General features: G+C 33.9%; 3 protein-coding genes and 1 long non-coding RNA gene across 16 annotated transcripts; all 4 read left to right on the forward strand.

Moving 5' to 3' along the window:
• Nucleotides 1-2,860: 2,860 nt before the first annotated feature.
• LOC147938426 (uncharacterized) lies at nt 2,861-3,307 on the forward strand. Its single transcript, XM_087465629.1, has one exon. It carries the CDS (start codon nt 2,861-2,863, stop codon nt 3,305-3,307), a length of 447 nt encoding a protein of 148 aa, XP_087321755.1.
• A 57-nt stretch (nt 3,308-3,364) lies between these two features.
• LOC147938427 (uncharacterized) lies at nt 3,365-3,880 on the forward strand. Its single transcript, XM_087465630.1, has one exon. It carries the CDS (start codon nt 3,365-3,367, stop codon nt 3,878-3,880), a length of 516 nt encoding a protein of 171 aa, XP_087321756.1.
• Nucleotides 3,881-11,841: 7,961 nt separating this feature from the next.
• LOC104710859 (inositol-phosphate phosphatase-like) lies at nt 11,842-14,531 on the forward strand. 13 transcript variants are annotated; one of them, XR_015567444.1, is made up of 10 exons: nt 11,842-12,082; nt 12,183-12,224; nt 12,314-12,364; nt 12,532-12,610; nt 12,689-12,828; nt 12,919-13,145; nt 13,360-13,494; nt 13,723-13,996; nt 14,086-14,142; nt 14,234-14,531. XR_015567444.1 is itself a non-coding variant. In XM_087467870.1 (10 exons), exons 1-5 carry the CDS (start codon nt 12,046-12,048, stop codon nt 12,754-12,756), a joined length of 282 nt encoding a protein of 93 aa, XP_087323996.1. In that variant the 5' UTR covers nt 11,842-12,045; the 3' UTR covers nt 12,757-12,828; nt 12,919-13,145; nt 13,360-13,494; nt 13,723-13,996; nt 14,086-14,142; nt 14,234-14,531. The 13 variants fall into 13 exon arrangements, 11 of the variants coding, with proteins under 11 accessions (XP_087323996.1, XP_087323994.1, XP_087323995.1 ...); XR_015567445.1 differs by having other exon boundaries at nt 12,729-12,828; XM_087467870.1 differs by having other exon boundaries at nt 12,178-12,224.
• A 1,112-nt stretch (nt 14,532-15,643) lies between these two features.
• On the forward strand, nt 15,644-16,224 carry LOC147938428 (uncharacterized). The gene is made up of 2 exons (XR_015567232.1): nt 15,644-15,810; nt 15,925-16,224. It is a non-coding gene; the product is annotated as an uncharacterized LOC147938428 (long non-coding RNA).
• The last annotated feature ends 929 nt before the right edge of the window (nt 16,225-17,153 follow it).

A 17,153-nucleotide genomic window follows, 5' to 3' on the forward strand; every position in this document is an offset into this window, starting at 1 on the left:
TCCCAACTCGCGTCTGAGAAAACGTGTCTCACGAAACTGCCAATAACTCATCGAGTTTAAATCCAAAACTACTTCTGTAAAAAGGCGAATGACGATGAAACTCTTGGGAATAAACCTACCAAATTTCATTACCTTTGAGAACGATTTGATATGCCGAAACTGTTTCCTCCCAAACCCTAACGATTCTGATCTTTCTCCTTTAATCTCCTTCACACCACAATAGGCTCTCTCCTCTCTCTCTATCTCTGAAAACGGCGACAAGACACCCTAAAACCCTTAAATTTGTCGCTTCTCTACTTATAACACGATTTAGGGATTTTTCCTTGAACCAAACCGAACCAAACAGCAATTAAAACGAACCGGACCAAACCAGAAAACATGGTGTCGATCGATACACCAAGGGTGTCGATCGACACCCACACCAAAACCTTAAAAATTGGTTCGCGGATGTTACAATATTGGTCTGAACCATTGTCTAAACAATTTGTAGTCGATGTGAGACGTTATACATAGTTCTTTTCTTTTCCATAAATTTAAAATTCAGGAAATTTAGAAAATGTTAATGAATGACATATCAAATCCTGATAGGTTGTTTAAAATAATTCTTAATATAGGAAATTCTGAAAATTTTAAAAAAAATGTTAATGAGTGACATGTCAAATCCCGATAGGTTGTTTAAAATCGTATGTAGACAGCGTTAGGAGCTTATAGCTTCTACTTTTATATAGTATAAATTCTCTACTATTTATAATTTTATACAACCAATCACAATTAATGTTCTATAAAGGAGCGGATCCATTTTGGCTGGGAGCTGAACCATCACAACAAATATATGGGCCGCAAGCAACAAAAAATAGTGGGCCTACAAAATTAATGAGCTTAAAAAGAAAAGTAAAAATATGTAACAACCATCCCAAAATACAATGTTTATGTTATAGAATTAGTATGAGTATACATCACCTGCACAAGTGTCCCTCTTCATACAAACCATACAACAAGTGTCACTCCTCATGCAATGCATGTGACACTTGTTTATTTGATTCACCACTTGTCACCAATTTCTCTATGCATGTCTTTGTCTCCTCCCTCTATAAATAGAGCTATGTACAAGAGTGTAACATCCGCGAACCGAAATCCTGGTTTAGGGGTTGCATCGGTCGATGCAAGGTGGGTTTTCTGTGGTTCGACTTAAGTTAAACGCTGCGTTTTGGATCAGGAAAACCCTTAACTTGAGTTTTGTCTCATTAGTCGTGTTTAGCCGCTTCTGAGAGAGAGATAGAGACAAAAGGTTTCCCACATATTTTTTGAGTGTTCTTGAGGAGTTTGGGAGATTGGAAGTTGTTTCCTGTAGAGATATGTAGCTGGGATCGTTGTAGGAGCTTCGTGGAAGTGTTTTTTTGCTTGTTTGAGGTTTAGAATCGTCTTGGCAAAGGTAAGTGCATGACCATGGCTTATCTAAGCTGGAGATTTCTCTGATCTACTTGTTTATGTGTTGTTTGGCTTGTTAGAATGTTATTTGGGACGTTACGAAGCTTTCTTGTGGCTTGGGATCGAGTTTTGTGGTTGTAGGAACGAAGATCCGGTGAGCAGCTTCGGGGAAAACGATGCTCGGCATGTGCATCGGTCGATGCACTTTGTGCGTCGGTCGATGCAAGTGCGAGGACGGCGCATAAAACCTAGGGTTTGCGTGCTATGTCGAGCATGCGTTGGTCGATGCAGTGTGCGTGTTGGTCAATGCAAGCTTGTGTCGGTCGATGAAACCCCAATTTGTGTCGGTCGATGCAGAGTCATGGTTTGTTATTGTTGATTGTTGATTGTTGGTTGATGGTTAGAGATGTCTCTATTGCTTGTGTGTATAGCCCAGTAGATGGGAGGATTGCCTTAATAAGTGTTTATAAAATACTCATGCATTGGAATTTGTGTTTGTGGTGAAGGTAAAGGCAAAATGTGATCGTGGAATCAAGACAATGAAGAGGAGGATGTTCTAGTGGCTCGCTTAGTTGTCTGGCTTCTGTTAGGTTGCTAGAGTTGAGTCCTAGAATGTTTTTTAGGATTGCTGGTTCTCTGGTTTATGTTGATTGGATCATTAGTATATGATTAGAATTAATAATGATTATTATTTTATTGGTTATTGAATTATTGGATATTTATTGGTATTGTTATTTCCGCTGCTTGGTGTGTTTGTGGTTAGGTGGCTAGTGGGTATGGGACCACTAGCTGTAGAGTATTTATTTATTTATTATTATTATTATTATTTATTATTTAAAAAAAAACGGGTCGGGTCGTTTGAAAGAGAAGGAGAGTAGTGAGAAGTCTTATTATCTCTCTAAGTTTCTCTCAAGTTTTTCTCTCTCAAATCCAAACACTCATCTATCTAGATCTCTTCTCCTTTTGATCCTTCTTACAATAAACATCTTGTTACCTCCAAGCTTATAATATAGTTCACAACACGTTATCATCACGACCGACTCTCAATCCGTCATCAGTTTGAGGTAACATTTAACTTATGTTAAATTTGTTTAAATTTAATTTAATTAGTTTATTACTATATGTATTACTTATAGAGTAAAAGACTATATATAATTCTTGATCATAATGGTAGGCTCTGCCTCCTTGATCATTTAGATCTACATTCTTGATCATTATGGTAGGCTATGCCTCCTTGATCATAAGTTCAGATCTATATATTTTAATCATATGGAAGGCTATGCCTCCTACAATGATTGTTTTAATTTATGAATATATTATATAGCTTATATTTTGTTTGACGGTTTATATTTATTGCTAAAACAAGATTTTACAAAAGTGTTTCATAAAATTTTATATTTAAACAAATTATTTTATTATTTATATAGTAATCATGTCAATCTTGGCAAAGCTTGAATTCTCCGCCCTTGATGTCTCTGGAAAAAATTATATGATATGGGCATTAGATGCAAAATTCTATCTGAAAGGGAATGGGCTTCTCAAAACCCTTGATCTGCCAGAAACGGGGTTAGAAGAGGAAAAAGCAAGAACCATGATGTTCTTGCGTCACCATCTCCACGATGGTTTAAAAAATGAATACATCATGAGAAAAAATCCCGCAGATCTCTGGATCACGCTCAAAAATAGGTTTGATCACCAAAAGTATGTGATCTTACCAAAAGCCAAACATGAATGGCTAAACCTGCGGTTTCAGGATTATAAAAGTGTAAATGAGTACAATTCCGCTTTGTTCGGAATCACTTCAAGGATGGCTCTCTGCGGAGAAGAAGTTTCCGATTATGATATGATCGAGAAAACATTCAAAACTTTCCATCCTTAAAATGTACTCCTGCAGCAACAATATCGACAAAGAGGGTATACTCGATATTCTGAATTGATGCAAGTTCTGCATGTTGTTGAACAAAATAATGAGCTCGTGATGATAAATCATCAAACCCGTCCAACTGGATCAGCTCCACTTTTAGAAGTGAATGTTGCTACATCCAGATATAATAATTGGCAAGGACGAGGACGTGGACGCATACGCGGTCGAGGCCGTGGTCGTGGAGGTGGTCGTGGAAGAGGAAAAGAAAGGGGTCTCTCTCTTAATGACTTCAACGCGAGAAAAACCAACAAGCATCTTCAAATCAATAATGTTGGTCGCGTTTTAAAGAAACAAGGCGAAAATACTTGTTACAGATGCGGCATGAAAGGACATTGCTATCAAACCTGTCGTATTCCAAAACATTTGGCCGATCTGTATCAAGCATCCCAAAAGGGAAAAGAAAGGGATGTTGAGACCAACCTCATCTATGATAAAGCTGGACCTTCTTTCCATGGCCTAAACGATAAACCCCATCTTGATATAGCAGATTTTCTTGTTGATCATGAAAACGGAAAATCACGCGAATAAGGCCCATATGTCATAATATGCTTTGTCATAGTTTGATATGTACTATGTCTTTTTGGATAATAGTTTTATTGTAATATATAAGCCTTTTTGTAAGACTTTTTGTTATTTTATTAATGGTTATTTTATAAATATTTTATCTCACAAAATGTCAAATTTTGAGATTGAGGATGGAGATATGTGTTTAGCAGACAGTGCTACAACACACTCAATACTTAAAGAGAAAAAATATTTCTCCTCTCTCAAAATAGAAGACTGTGCTAGAAGCATGAGTACTATATGTGGTGATGCAAAGATTATTATAGGCTCTGGAAAAGCCTATTTTTCAATGCCAAGGGGGAAAAATTTTGAAATTGATGTATTATATTGCCCTAAGTCTCATAGAAACTTGATTAGTTTTAGAGATATCCGAAGAAATGGATATCATATAGAGACTTTGAATAAGAATGGCATTGAATACCTTTGCATAACATATGAGGAGAAACATATATTGAAAGAATTACCAATGTTATCCTCTGGATTGTATTGCACAAAAATAAATAATTTTGCATCTTATACTACAGTAAACTCTAAGTTTACTAGTACATTTAAGATATGGCATGAAAGACTTGGACATCCTGGTTCAGTCATGATGCGAAAAATTGTGCAAAATTCCAATGGTCATCCATTGAAGAACCAAAAGATTATTAGATCTGATGAGTTTTCATGTGATGCATGTTCTCAAGGAAAACTCATAATTCGGCCATCGCCAGCCAAAATTGGGAATGAATCACCATTGTTCTTAGAGAGAATACATGGTGATATATGTGGACATTCCTTCATGCGGGCCGTTTCGTTATTTTATGGTAATGATTAACGCATCTAGTAGATGGTCAAATGTGTGTCTATTGACAACACGAAACACGGTCTTCGCAAAATTCATTGCCCAAATAATGAGGTTGAAAGCTCAATTCCCTGATTATGCCATAAAGAAAGTCAGGCTTGATAACGCTAGTGAATTCACTTCACAAGCTTTCAATGACTATTGTATTTCAATAGGAATCGATGTTGAGCATCCTGTTCCTCATGTTCATACACAAAATGGCATGGCTGAATCTTTGATTAAATGGCTACAACTCATTGCTAGACCGTTAATATTGAGAACAAAGCTCCCAATTTCTATATGGGGTCATGCTATATTGCATGCTGCAGCATTGGTCCAAATACGACCAAACACATATAATAAATATTCCCCTATACACTTAGCATCTGGCCAAGAGCCAAACATATCCTATCTCCGTATTTTTGGATGTGCGGTTTATGTTCCTATAGCCCCACCGCAAAGAACAAAATTGAGGCCACAAAGGAGATTGGGTGTATATGTCGGTTATGCATCACCGAGTATAATTTGATATCTTGAACCGCAAACTGGTGATATGTTTACGGCACGTTTTGCCGATTGTCATTTTAATGAAGATGAATTTCCAGCGTTAGGGGGAGGAATTAAACAAGTACCAAAAGATATTACATGGTATACACCATCTTTGATATATCTTGATCCCCCTACACATCAACGTGAACTGGAAGTTCAGAAAATTGTACATTTACAAAGTTTGGCAAATTAATTACCAGATGCGTTCATAGATACAAAAAGGGTGACAAAGTCATATATCCCCGCTGCAAATGCACCATCAAGAGTTGAAATTCCTAGAGAGTAATTTGATGGAAGCAAAGCTAATGAACCTAAGGTTCAATTAAAAGGAGAAGGACAATGGGCTATAAAGATAAAAATCCCCGAAAGAAAAAGAAAATGGGAGAAGAAAAGGTTCAAGAAGTACCAAATAAAGAGAAAAATCCTCAGGATGATACAGAAAAATATGAGATTTCTATTAACTATGCCCAAAATGGAAAATTATGGTATAGAGATGAAATCGATGATTATAATGGAATATTTTCTTTTTCTGGATCTAAAGAGATCGATCATGAAAAAGATGATTCAGATCCAAGGTCCGGATCAGAATGCTAACATAGGCCTGATTGGGAGAAATGGAAAAAGGCTATGCAACTTGAGTTGCTCTCCCTCAATAAAAGAAATGTCTTTGGACCTCTTGTCACTGCATCTAAAGATGTAAAACCTGTTGGTTGCAAGTGGGTATTTGTGCGAAAAAGAAATGAGAAAGATGAAATCACACGATATAAAGCCCGACTTGTTGCACAAGGTTTTTCTCAAAGACCTGGACTTGTTTCGTTTAGTCATGGATGCAATTACATTCAGGTACTTAATGAGCCTAACGGCTTCTAAGAATTTTGAAATGTACCTTATGGATGTAGTGACAACATATTTATATGGATCATTGGATAATGAGATATACGTAAAAATCCCAGAAATATTTAAGATTTCTGAGGCATTAGACTCTAAGTCCAATGAAATTTGTGCGATCAAATTACATCGACCATTTTACGGATTAAAACAATTTGGGCGCATGTGGTATAATTGCTTAAGCGAATACCTACTGAAGAAAGGGTATGTTAATAATGAATATGCCCATGCGTCTTTATAAAAAAATTTCCATCGGGATTTGTGATCATTGTTGTATATGTTGATGATCTGAATATAACTGGAACTCAAAAGGAGATTGATGATGCAAGAATTCATATGAAAGAAGAGTTTGAAATGAAAGATCTTGGAAAGACAAAATTCTGTCTCGGGCTTCAAATAGAGCATTTCCAAGATGAAATATTTGTGCATCAAACAAATTATACGAAAAATATTTTAAAGCACTTTAATATGGACAAAATGACTCCTTTGAGTACTCCAATCGTCAATAGATCTCTGAATGTCAATAGTGATCCATTTAGACCTTGTGAAAATAACGAGAAAATACTTGGTCCAGAAGTACTTTATATGAGTGCTATCGGTGGACTCATGTATCTTGCAAATTGCACTAGATCGGACATTGCATTTGCTATGAATCTACTTGCAAGATACAACTCATCCCCTACTCGCAGGCATTGGAATGGGATAAAACATATTCTCTGTTATCTTCAAGGTATGATTGACTTGGGATTATTCTATCCTAAAAACTCTTCGGTTGGTCTAGTTGATTTTGCAGATGCAGGATATTTATCAGATCGACATAAATCCCGATCCCAAACTGGATATGTTTTCACAATTGGAGGAACTGCAATCTCATGGCGCTCACAAAAACAGACTTTGGTAGCCACTTCCTCAAATCATGCAGAAATAATTGCTCTTCATGAAACATCGAAGGAATGTGTATGGCTCAGATCAATTACTAACCACATACAAGAATCGAGTGGAATAGTCACTAGTAAAGAGCCAACAACATTATTTGAAGAAAATGCTGCTTGTGTCGCCCAAATCAAAGAAGGTTACATCAAGAGCGACAGAATAAAGCATATACCTCCAAGATTTTTCTCCTACACTCAAGAACTCGAGCAAAAGAAGGAAGTTGATATCCAACATATCCGCTCAAGTGACAATGCAGCAGATCTATTTACAAAGGCACTTCCTACTTCAACATTCAGAAAGCATGTTCATAGTATTGGAATGCGGCATCTACGAGATCTGTGAAGTTTTTTCGAGGGGTAGTTTACACTACTGTACTCTTTTTCCCTTGTCATGGTTTTTATCGACTGGGTTTTTCCATGATGAGGTTTTTAATGAGACAGTGTGTAACTCATCGCTGGTGATAGATACTCAAAGGGGAGTGTTATAGAATTAGTGTGAGTATACATCACCTGCACAAGTGTCCCTCTTCATGCAAGCCATACAACAAGTGTCACTCCTCATGCAATGCATGTGACACTTGTTTATTTGATTTACAACTTGTCACTAATTTCTCTATGCATGTCTTTGTCTCCTCCCTCTATAAATAGAGCTATGTACAAGAGAAAGAGAGTAGTGAGAAGTCTTATTATCTCTCTAAGTTTCTTTCAAGTTTCTCTCAAGTTTTTCTCTCTCAAATCCATACACTCATCTATCTAGATCTCTTCTCTTTTTGATCATTCTTACAATAAACATCTTGTTACCTCCAAGCTTATAATATAGTTCACAACAGTTTACAAGTAGTTCATCATATTAGAAATTTTGAATCTGGTTAAATGCGACATTTTTTTAGCTACTAGTCCAAGACTTCAAAACCACTTTTTTTTCTTTTTTTTTTGTTAGTTAGAAAGACAACTTTTTCTTGTTAACTGAAATCAAAATTAGGTGGATAAAATGCATGCACTATGGAGCATCTCACGTAATCTTAACCACTCCCATAACATTTTTAAAATACATTTTATATATTAATAAAATATTATCATATACAAAACAAAAAATTAGACTCATTAAAAAAACATATAGAATCTATATTATTAATTATATACATGTATATCCAAACAATCTTTACAACTACATATCTACTATTTATAATTTTATACAACCAATCACAATTAACGTTCCATAAAAGAGCGGATCCATGTTGGCTGGGAGCAGAACCCGCACAACAAATATATGGGCCGCAAGCAACAAAAAATATTGGGCCTACAAAATTAATGAGCTTAAAAAGAAAAGTAAAAATATGTAACAGCAGCATGTGAGATTTCGAACCGTGCACCTCTTCCCCTACTCAAGACTAAACAAAACCAACTTAACTAAAGGAACGTTTGTCAAAAAAAGGGCCAAAAATATACTTATTTTTAGACGGCTGCGAACATAGCACCGGCTCTGGCTGGGAGCCTGGGAGTGGTGCACCAGATGAAATATAAAATTTGTTTGATTTTACATTAAACTTGTTGATATTAGTAGTGTAGTAGTACTACCTAATTCAAGAGGTGAAGGGTTCAAGTCTCCAGTAAATCAATTTTTTTTCTTTTTTTAATAGCGAAATTTACTCAAAAAATTCTTTAAAATTGATAGTTTACTCTAATAGTACTTTTTACTCAAATAGCACATAAAATTTCGAAAAAACTACTTCCTTTAGTCCAATATAGAAGATTTTCTAGCTAAAAGCACAAGGTTTAAGAAATCATAAATCTTTTGTTATTTTTATATAAAATATATGAGAAGCAGTATTTATTCAAAAAAAATAACCAATAAAAAAAACTGGAGAAAACAAATGGTCATAACATAATAAATAAACATAAATGGTGTATAAAAATCTAAAAACAAATCATATAAATATGAACAAAATAAAAAAGTTAAACAATCTTATAATTTCGAATGAGGGAGTATAATTAATTTTTTTTTGTCGTATCTACGATTCAATAATATATTATAAAATTTATTGAAAAATAAACAAAAAAAATAAAAATTATCATATCATTATTGATATCATTAAAATATTTTTAAAATTTCTATGTATCATTTATTTTAAATTAATTTATGTTTTACGTTTTAAGATTTTAGAAAACAACATTTTTAAATATCATTAATAATAAATTTTCTAATATCACTAAAAGAGGTGATCCATAAGCCAAGATTGGACATGAGGCTCACTAAGATAGTTGACGTTCGGGGCATTACAGTCATAATATCAAATGTATATATCTTAGTTAATAAAAAACATAATTATTAAAGAAAGAAAACTTTAAAAATTCATAAAAATGAAGACCCAACATTATTTTAATAAATAGTTTTTGTATGCGGTAATCTCATAAGTAATAAGTTTACTTCAAATCAAACTAATTTTAAGTTCATTCAAATAAAGAAATTTTCAGTATCAAGTATATAATACATAGGAATACGTAGTGGCCCTGATTCGTACAAGACTTTTAAGACTTTAAAACAAATTAAGCTTTGACAGTCATTTATTTGCCAATCATACTTTTTTTTTACTTTTTTTTTTTAATGCTTTGTAAGTCACTTTTTTTTTCCTTCTTTGTTTTTTCAGATTTTTTAAAGCATCAAAACTAGGCTTTAAAATTAAACCAATATAAAACTTTATTTTTTTCTCTCCCCATTATACTTAAAAGCTCTCCAAAAGTTTATATACAAATTTTATATAAATTATTTTTACACATTAATTATTCTTTTTTTTCTCTTTCTTTTAAGATCCATTTCAATATGTAACAACCCGTCCTGTGGACCCCACTAGCCTCACTGCTAGCCCACTAGCCTCACTGCTAGCCGCCCAAACGGACCCCAAGTTGGCCCTGCAGGGCATCGATCCTAACCCCTCACCGTGGCAAATGGAACTATTCATCCAAATCCACTGTAGGTTATTGCTGCGCCAGGCGTTCCTCGAACCCTGGTCCCCACCCTTTAACAACCTTCCCACAGGACAAGTTGCCACCAATTGATCTGCATGATTGGCATAACCGGTTATTGTCACCAAACAGTGAAATTTTTTTTTTGCTTATTGTCTCAACATGATTACTTTCCAAATCCTCAAGATTTGCTCTATCATATGAGTGATTAAACTCATTTTGGGTGTGAACATAATCTTATATTTGTTTCATCACCTATGTATGTGGGATTCATGAATTCTCCCCCTCAAGATGATGACACTTCTATCAATCTCGATTTGAATCCCACTCTGTAATCAATAACATTCTCAAATTGGGTAATGTATTATATCTTAGACCCTTTTGACTTTGAGACTTGGGAGACTATAACACATTAATTTAAAATTGTGTTCCCATAGACAATAGTATATATACTCTTCAAAAGCTTTCAATACTTTTTCTACTACTTCTTAATATTGTAGTAGAATAGTGGAAATTGTCTCACACTAGTTTCTTTCATCATCATCATATATATATATGAGATAAGTACCTCTAGTACTTATTATTCACTTCTAATAGAGTAACTAGTCGACGTTGATTGCGACTCTGTATATCATATCCACATATCATGACCACTTTCATAGCATAAAGTCATATTCATTTTAAAGAATAGACCAGCCCAACAGGATGTGATTCGCATCAACATCTCATAATTTTACTCATTCAAAAATAACAAGATTATAAACTTTTAAAAATATATTTTCTAATATCTTTCCATAAATGATATTATTTTCTATTATGTAATCTTGATAATAATTGGAATTAAGTTGATTTATTTTCTTTTATAGAATTTTAATAATTTACTTTCTTTAGATTATTCTAAAGAGCTAGAGAATTTTTATGATCATATACTTGGACTTAAACTTTCTCACAGAAGTAATGCCAAAAAAATATAATTAATAATCATTATTTAGTAATTTGTTACTAAATTTTCAATTTATTCACCAAACAAGATTGGATGACATTATTTAAAATATTTAATCATGATATTATATCTAATTTTGATTAGATTTAAATTTGTGATTAAACAAAGAAAGTAATTCACAAACATTATAACAATCATATAAATGAATGTTAAATAAGTATTAAACATCATTTCTTTATACTTTCATTTTAAAACGTTAAATAAATATATCTATGTATATATATTTTCTGTTTAAAACGTTTTATAAAATCATATATATATATATATATATATATATATATATTAATAGTTTTTTTTTTTAATCATTCATAAAAGTATAATAATCGATAAAATGTGATGATAGTACTTATCTCGATGAAGATGTCATAAAATAATCATAGGCGGAGACACCATCAGCATATTATTGCTTACTCCAATTATTAAACCGACTAAAACCATCCCCAATCGATTTCAATGGTTTTGAAGTTTGGGGAATCAGTGGAGGTGGGGGCTTGAGATTTCCGGCGGTGATATTGATCAACACCACATATACCTCACCAATAAATGAAACATGAACAAAAGTTAATATTTATGCCAATATTTGAATCTATAGTCATCCATATCTATATATATAAAGTTATTTTTTCCTCTCTTCTGGTGCAGCCACCTCATCCACTTTTCTTAAATATTTTGATGGATTTTCGGATTTCCTTAGCCCAAAATTTTCAGGCCCAAACCATTTTCCAAATTCTATCGACTAAACCTATTAATGCCTCTCCTCCGCGCTGTCAAGGACAACGCTCCACCTTCACCGGTTTCTCCCCTCCTTCTTTGATCTTCTTTGATTATCCAGGCATGGGGAATGAGTAAGATAATCTATGTGTGTCGTCGGAACCGAATGTTGTTGTTGAAATCAGCGGATTGAATTAGTATTCCAATTCGCGAGTTTCATCAAAGGATCGACATTAATTTGCGAAACCCAATATCAGTGATGAGCCGTGAGGGCTTCTCGGTTCTTCAAATCTCAGGTAACTTCTTTTAATTTTCCTTTCTTTTTAATTCCTCTGTAGTGTTTTTTCATTTGTGTTTTGTTGGGCGACATTGATTTTATGTGATTCTCTAGATCAGTTCTTAGCTGCCGCCATTGATGCTACTAAAAAAGCTGGACAGGTCTCTCTCTCTTAATCGATCTCCTTGGGTTTTGGTCGATCTTCTGCGTAATCATGATTTAATTTGTCTTATTTTGTTTCATTCTGCAGGTCATTCGTAAAGGGTTTTACAAGACCAAACATGTTGAACACAAAGGCCAGGTTTTTTTTTCTAATTTTTTCTCTCTGCTCTTATAACTTTTTTGCAAGTTTGCATCTTTCTTTCATCTCATACAAATCATACATAGTTGGAATGACTACTTCTAATCATTGAGTGTCAATTTTGTTTTAAATTAATCTTCATTGGTTCATGAAATTGTTGTTTTTAGGCGGATTTGGTGACGGAGACAGATAAGGATTTGAAGATTTCGTCTTTAATCATCTCAAGCAGCTTTTCCCAACCACAAGGTGATTTATTATTCCTTCTTTGTTGATTTCCCCTTTTGTTAGCTCCGCCTTATCATGAGAGTTTGGCTATGGAATTAGCTTATTGGAGAAGAAACTACTTCTGCATTCGGTGTGACAGAACAAACTTGGATTGTTTATCCTCTTGATGGAACTTCTAATTTTGTTTGCGGGTGCGACACCTCAGTTCTTGGTCTGAAACATCGTTTCAACTTTGAATTGTAAGTTAGTACATATTCTCCATCTTTTCTAATCACTTTATTAGTGAGCATATGTCTCCATCGTTTCAACTCTATTTTTCTTTTATTAAGAACTAGAAGATACATTGAAGAAATTTCAAAACCCAATGAAAAAAGCAAAGTGATGAGTCAATGATCCCTTCAAAAGATCAGAGCTCTATTCAAGTTGTTTCTTCAGGAGGGAGAGTTGTTGTTACCGGGATGGTATCCCTTGCTGGTTCTAGAATTCAGGTTTCCTATGTTTCTCATGTAAAAAGAAGCCGTCCAAGGGAAAACAATCAAACATAATGACACTTGGGGTATGTCTCTGTTGCTCATGCCCTTCAATATCTTAATTGACCCCATTCCTTTTCATATGAGCTATGAAAATCTTTCCATATATCTGGCCCGTTCTAGATGATCAATTTCTATTGTTACACACTGGAAAAAAGAATAAAGAAGAATTTATCTTTTACCGTGCTAGCAGCTGTCAATGTAATTAAGGATAATGTAGTTTACCTGAACATTTTATAGGAATTTCATTCCAAGTCATGGGAGGTGAAAGCTACTCCAAACAAGAGTAACCTGAATTCAAATCTCTCTCAGTGGAACAATGATGTGAACCGAGTTTCAGGTGTCAAATCTGCTTCAGGACCTTTCAAGAAAGAAGTAAGATCACTTAGTCATTCTATATGACTTAACCATTTCTATTATAGTGGATACAACTTTTTCGATACATAATCCATATTTTTGCAATTTTATCTTTTGAAAGTTTTCATTAAACTTTGAGGAAAATGGTCTCATTCTCATTCTCAATTTGCAATTTTATATACCGAATTACTTGCATTTCTGGTATGACACAGTTGCTCACTGCTTTTTCTATTTTGGTTATCACAGCAGCAAGAACCATTTAAAACCGATTTTCAATGAGGTGGATCAAGACTACATGGAGTCAGAGAACTTAGACTCATCTGGAGATAGCTCAGACGGTAATAATCGCGTTGATCTACCACACAAAGTGCAATGAGAAGGAAGCATCATCGAGCTTGGACTGTCACTGAAGTTAAAAAAACTTGTCGAAGGTGTGACGAAATATGGAGTAGGGAAATGGTCTGAGATGAAAAAGGTTTCATTTTCATCATTCGTGTATCGTACCCCTGTGGATCTCAAGGTTGGTTCAACGTAAACTGCCTCTACTCAAATATTATTAGTCCTCCTGTTTATTTTGTTCGCTAACACTACACATGTCTCTCATGATAGGACAAATGGCAAAATTTACGAAGAGCATGCTTTTCTCAAAGTCCGTCAAACAAGATGGTTAGCACTTACCGAGATAATTTTTTTAAATATAAAACAGAGTCAAGTTAATGTATAATTATATTTGGTGTTAGACTCAATTAGTGAATAGTCGTGTTTTTGCAGGGAGGTCCAAAGAAGCAGGGGTCAATGGCCATTCCTACACAGATTATGTTGCAGGTAAGAGACCTTGCTCAGAAACAGTCACCGGTTCGCAAGGGTAGTAGAGTAGTAGTGAAGGGATCATTAAGAAATGGTTTCTTGTAGCGTTTTGTTTCGTATAAATTGACTGGCCTGGATGTGAGATTAACTACTCTTTTAGTTTCGATTTTGTAGACTTAAAGGTATTGTGATTTAAACCGGATTACTAACTGGTGTTATTGTAATTGATATGAGATGGTTCCTTACTATGTGTTTTCGTGCAAAATGTTGAAAGTTGAGAAAGCAAATTCCACTGTAGACCAGTAACGTTTAAAACACAGCGTTTAGGATCTAACAAAACCAGATAATCAAATTCCACCCCAAACCATACCGAATTAATTTGTATTATATATATAAGCCATGGATGCGAGAGGGCAAAAATTGCATAGGTTGGTATCGTAGATATGGGAGAACACATAAAACGACGTGATGATTCACAAAAGAACGTGAACAAAAAGGTTGCAACTGAAAAGTCACATCTTTTGGTTTAATCAATTTTTGACAATAAATAAAACTAATCTCAACTATTGGATTAGAAATATGATCTATCAGACCCTCAAAAATAGGTTTACTATTATACAGTAAAACCTCTAATAATTAATAAATATTATAACTTAAAAATTTTGATGTTCCCAAGTCGGATAAGATAACAAAATTTGATAAGATAATAAGATAACAAAATTTGATAAGATAATAAGATAATACTTTTTTAAAATTCTCATGTAAAATATGGTCTCAATAATTTCGTAAATTAATAATCATGTAAATTTACAAACATATATGTTTGTATATGTACTTTTTAGAATTTTGAATTTTCTCATAGAGCTCATATCTATAAAAAAATTTGTTATGTTATATTTTCAAATTATAATGATAGAATACTCTATAACATGTCATAAAAATAGCAAAGTTTTTTTTTTTAATTTTTCAATTTCTACATATGCATCATTTTCATCTTGATATTTTTATAGATTATTTGTAATTTAGGCCTGGGCAATCGGCATAAACCGAAAAATCCAAACCGAATAAACCGAGTTTCTCGGTTATCGGTGCAGAACGTATGAGGTGAAGTGAACCGATCGGCGAGATTATTTTGGGATTTCGGTTTTCGGTTCGGTTCGGTTCGGCACCCAGTAACCGAACGGTTTCTTCGGTTCTCTTACAACCCAATATTAAAGTTTGTTGTACGATTATTTGAGTTTGTTAAAACTTAAAACTTTAAAATGTCGATTTGGGCTTTTAATAATGTTCACTTCAGCCCAATATTAAACAAATGTTTAGTCCAATCTATCATTAATATTTTATTTAGAAAACCCTAGATGTGTTAGTAGCTTTTCCCTTCATTTGCATTTTTCTCTGCCTCCTTCTGTCTCTTTCAGAGACCCTAGCGAGAAAGTTAACATTTTTCTCATTTTCTTCAAATCTCTCATTTTCTTCTCCAAATCATCGCAAGCAACGACAATTTTAAGGCCAAAGATCTTGCTGCAGGTAAATTTACCTCCGATTACTTTTTATTTTTTCTGCCTCTTAAGCGAGAACTACTTTAATCCATTGTTATTATGACTTAGTGAATATTGTTCTTTCATTGTATCTTGTTTTTAGTTCTTAAAGACAAGGATCGAGCTGGCGCGATTCGTACGAATTCACATGAACAAGTTTTTATGCTGGTAACAAGTCTCGCGGGAAGGTGGGTCAAGCAGCCATCGTCTCAGTCACTATCTCGTCGAAAACCCAAATTTTTAATGGGTTTGGACTTGTAAATTTTATAGTGGGCATGTTTTATTTTCATGGACTTGTTATTTTAGTTGTAAATTTGTTAAATTCGTTTGTAAATTTTTTATTGGGCTTGTAACTTATTTCGGTTAACCGAATAAACCGAGGAAAAAAATCAATTCGGTTTAATTCGGAATACAATATTTAGCTTATAACCGAACCGAATAAACCGAGTACCGTACCGAATAAATCGAGTACCGTACCGAACCGAACCGAAGTTTTATCCGGTTCAATTAGGGGGAATTTTTAAAACCCGAATAAACCGAAAAACCGAATAAACCGAACTGGATAACCCGATTAAACCTGTAGTAATGTTTTCTAAATATCATAAATTCAATTCTAATCTTATATTTTGCTAAAACTGTCTCAATTTATAATTTTAAAAAATTTAAACAATTAAAAAATATATCTAAAAATTAATAATTATTAATTTACACTATAAAATAATAATTATTAATTTATAGATAAATTAATATCACTATAAATTAGTACAATGTTACGGTCCCAACATTATTAATTTATAGAGGTTTTACTGATGTTTATTCAGTCAATTTTTCAACTTGGTGGCAAACGCGAAGATTGTGATGATGATGATGGTTTTTTCAAAAAAGTTGTTGTGATTGTGACAACCTGTCCCGTTGACCCCACTAGCCCACCGCTAGCTTGCCCCCATAGACCCGAAGCTGGCCCTGCAGGGTATCGATCCTAACCCCTCACTGGGCAAATAGAACTATTCATCCAAATCCACAGTAGGTCAGGTCAATTGGTGGCAACTTGTCCTGTGGGAAGGTTGTTAAAGGGTGGGACTTCGAACGATACAATTCCAAGGAGCTTTCCAATCTATCTGGAAAATACTAATATTATATAATTAAAAATTTATGAATAAAGGGTTAATTATTTGATCAAATATATGTTTTGCCATTTTTTTTTAAAGCAATTTAATTTATTTATTAATTACATATGCTTTCGTAAACCATAATTAAATTTTGATTAAAGTCCTATCTATTTATAGTATTAGGACAAGAAATAGTATATGCCAACTGAAACGGGTAACTCGA

The sequence above is a fragment of the Camelina sativa genome, chromosome 9, assembly GCF_030686135.1.
Source record: "Camelina sativa cultivar CO46 ecotype springtype chromosome 9, ASM3068613v1".
In the NCBI taxonomy this organism is placed as follows: domain Eukaryota; kingdom Viridiplantae; phylum Streptophyta; class Magnoliopsida; order Brassicales; family Brassicaceae; genus Camelina; species Camelina sativa.

Bases quoted from the DNA above. Each gene is read 5' to 3' on its own strand.
- LOC147938426 (XM_087465629.1), top strand. From the start codon at position 2,861: ATGTCAATCTTGGCAAAGCTTGAATTCTCCGCCCTTGATGTCTCTGGA.
- LOC147938427 (XM_087465630.1), top strand. From the start codon at position 3,365: ATGCAAGTTCTGCATGTTGTTGAACAAAATAATGAGCTCGTGATGATA.
- LOC104710859 (XM_087467867.1), top strand. From the start codon at position 12,046: ATGAGCCGTGAGGGCTTCTCGGTTCTTCAAATCTCAG. The intron at 12,083-12,177 runs GTAACTTCTTTT...GTGATTCTCTAG, and splicing joins CTCGGTTCTTCAAATCTCAG to ATCAGTTCTTAGCTGCCGCC. The intron at 12,829-12,918 runs GTAAGTTAGTAC...TCTTTTATTAAG, and splicing joins CATCGTTTCAACTTTGAATT to AACTAGAAGATACATTGAAG.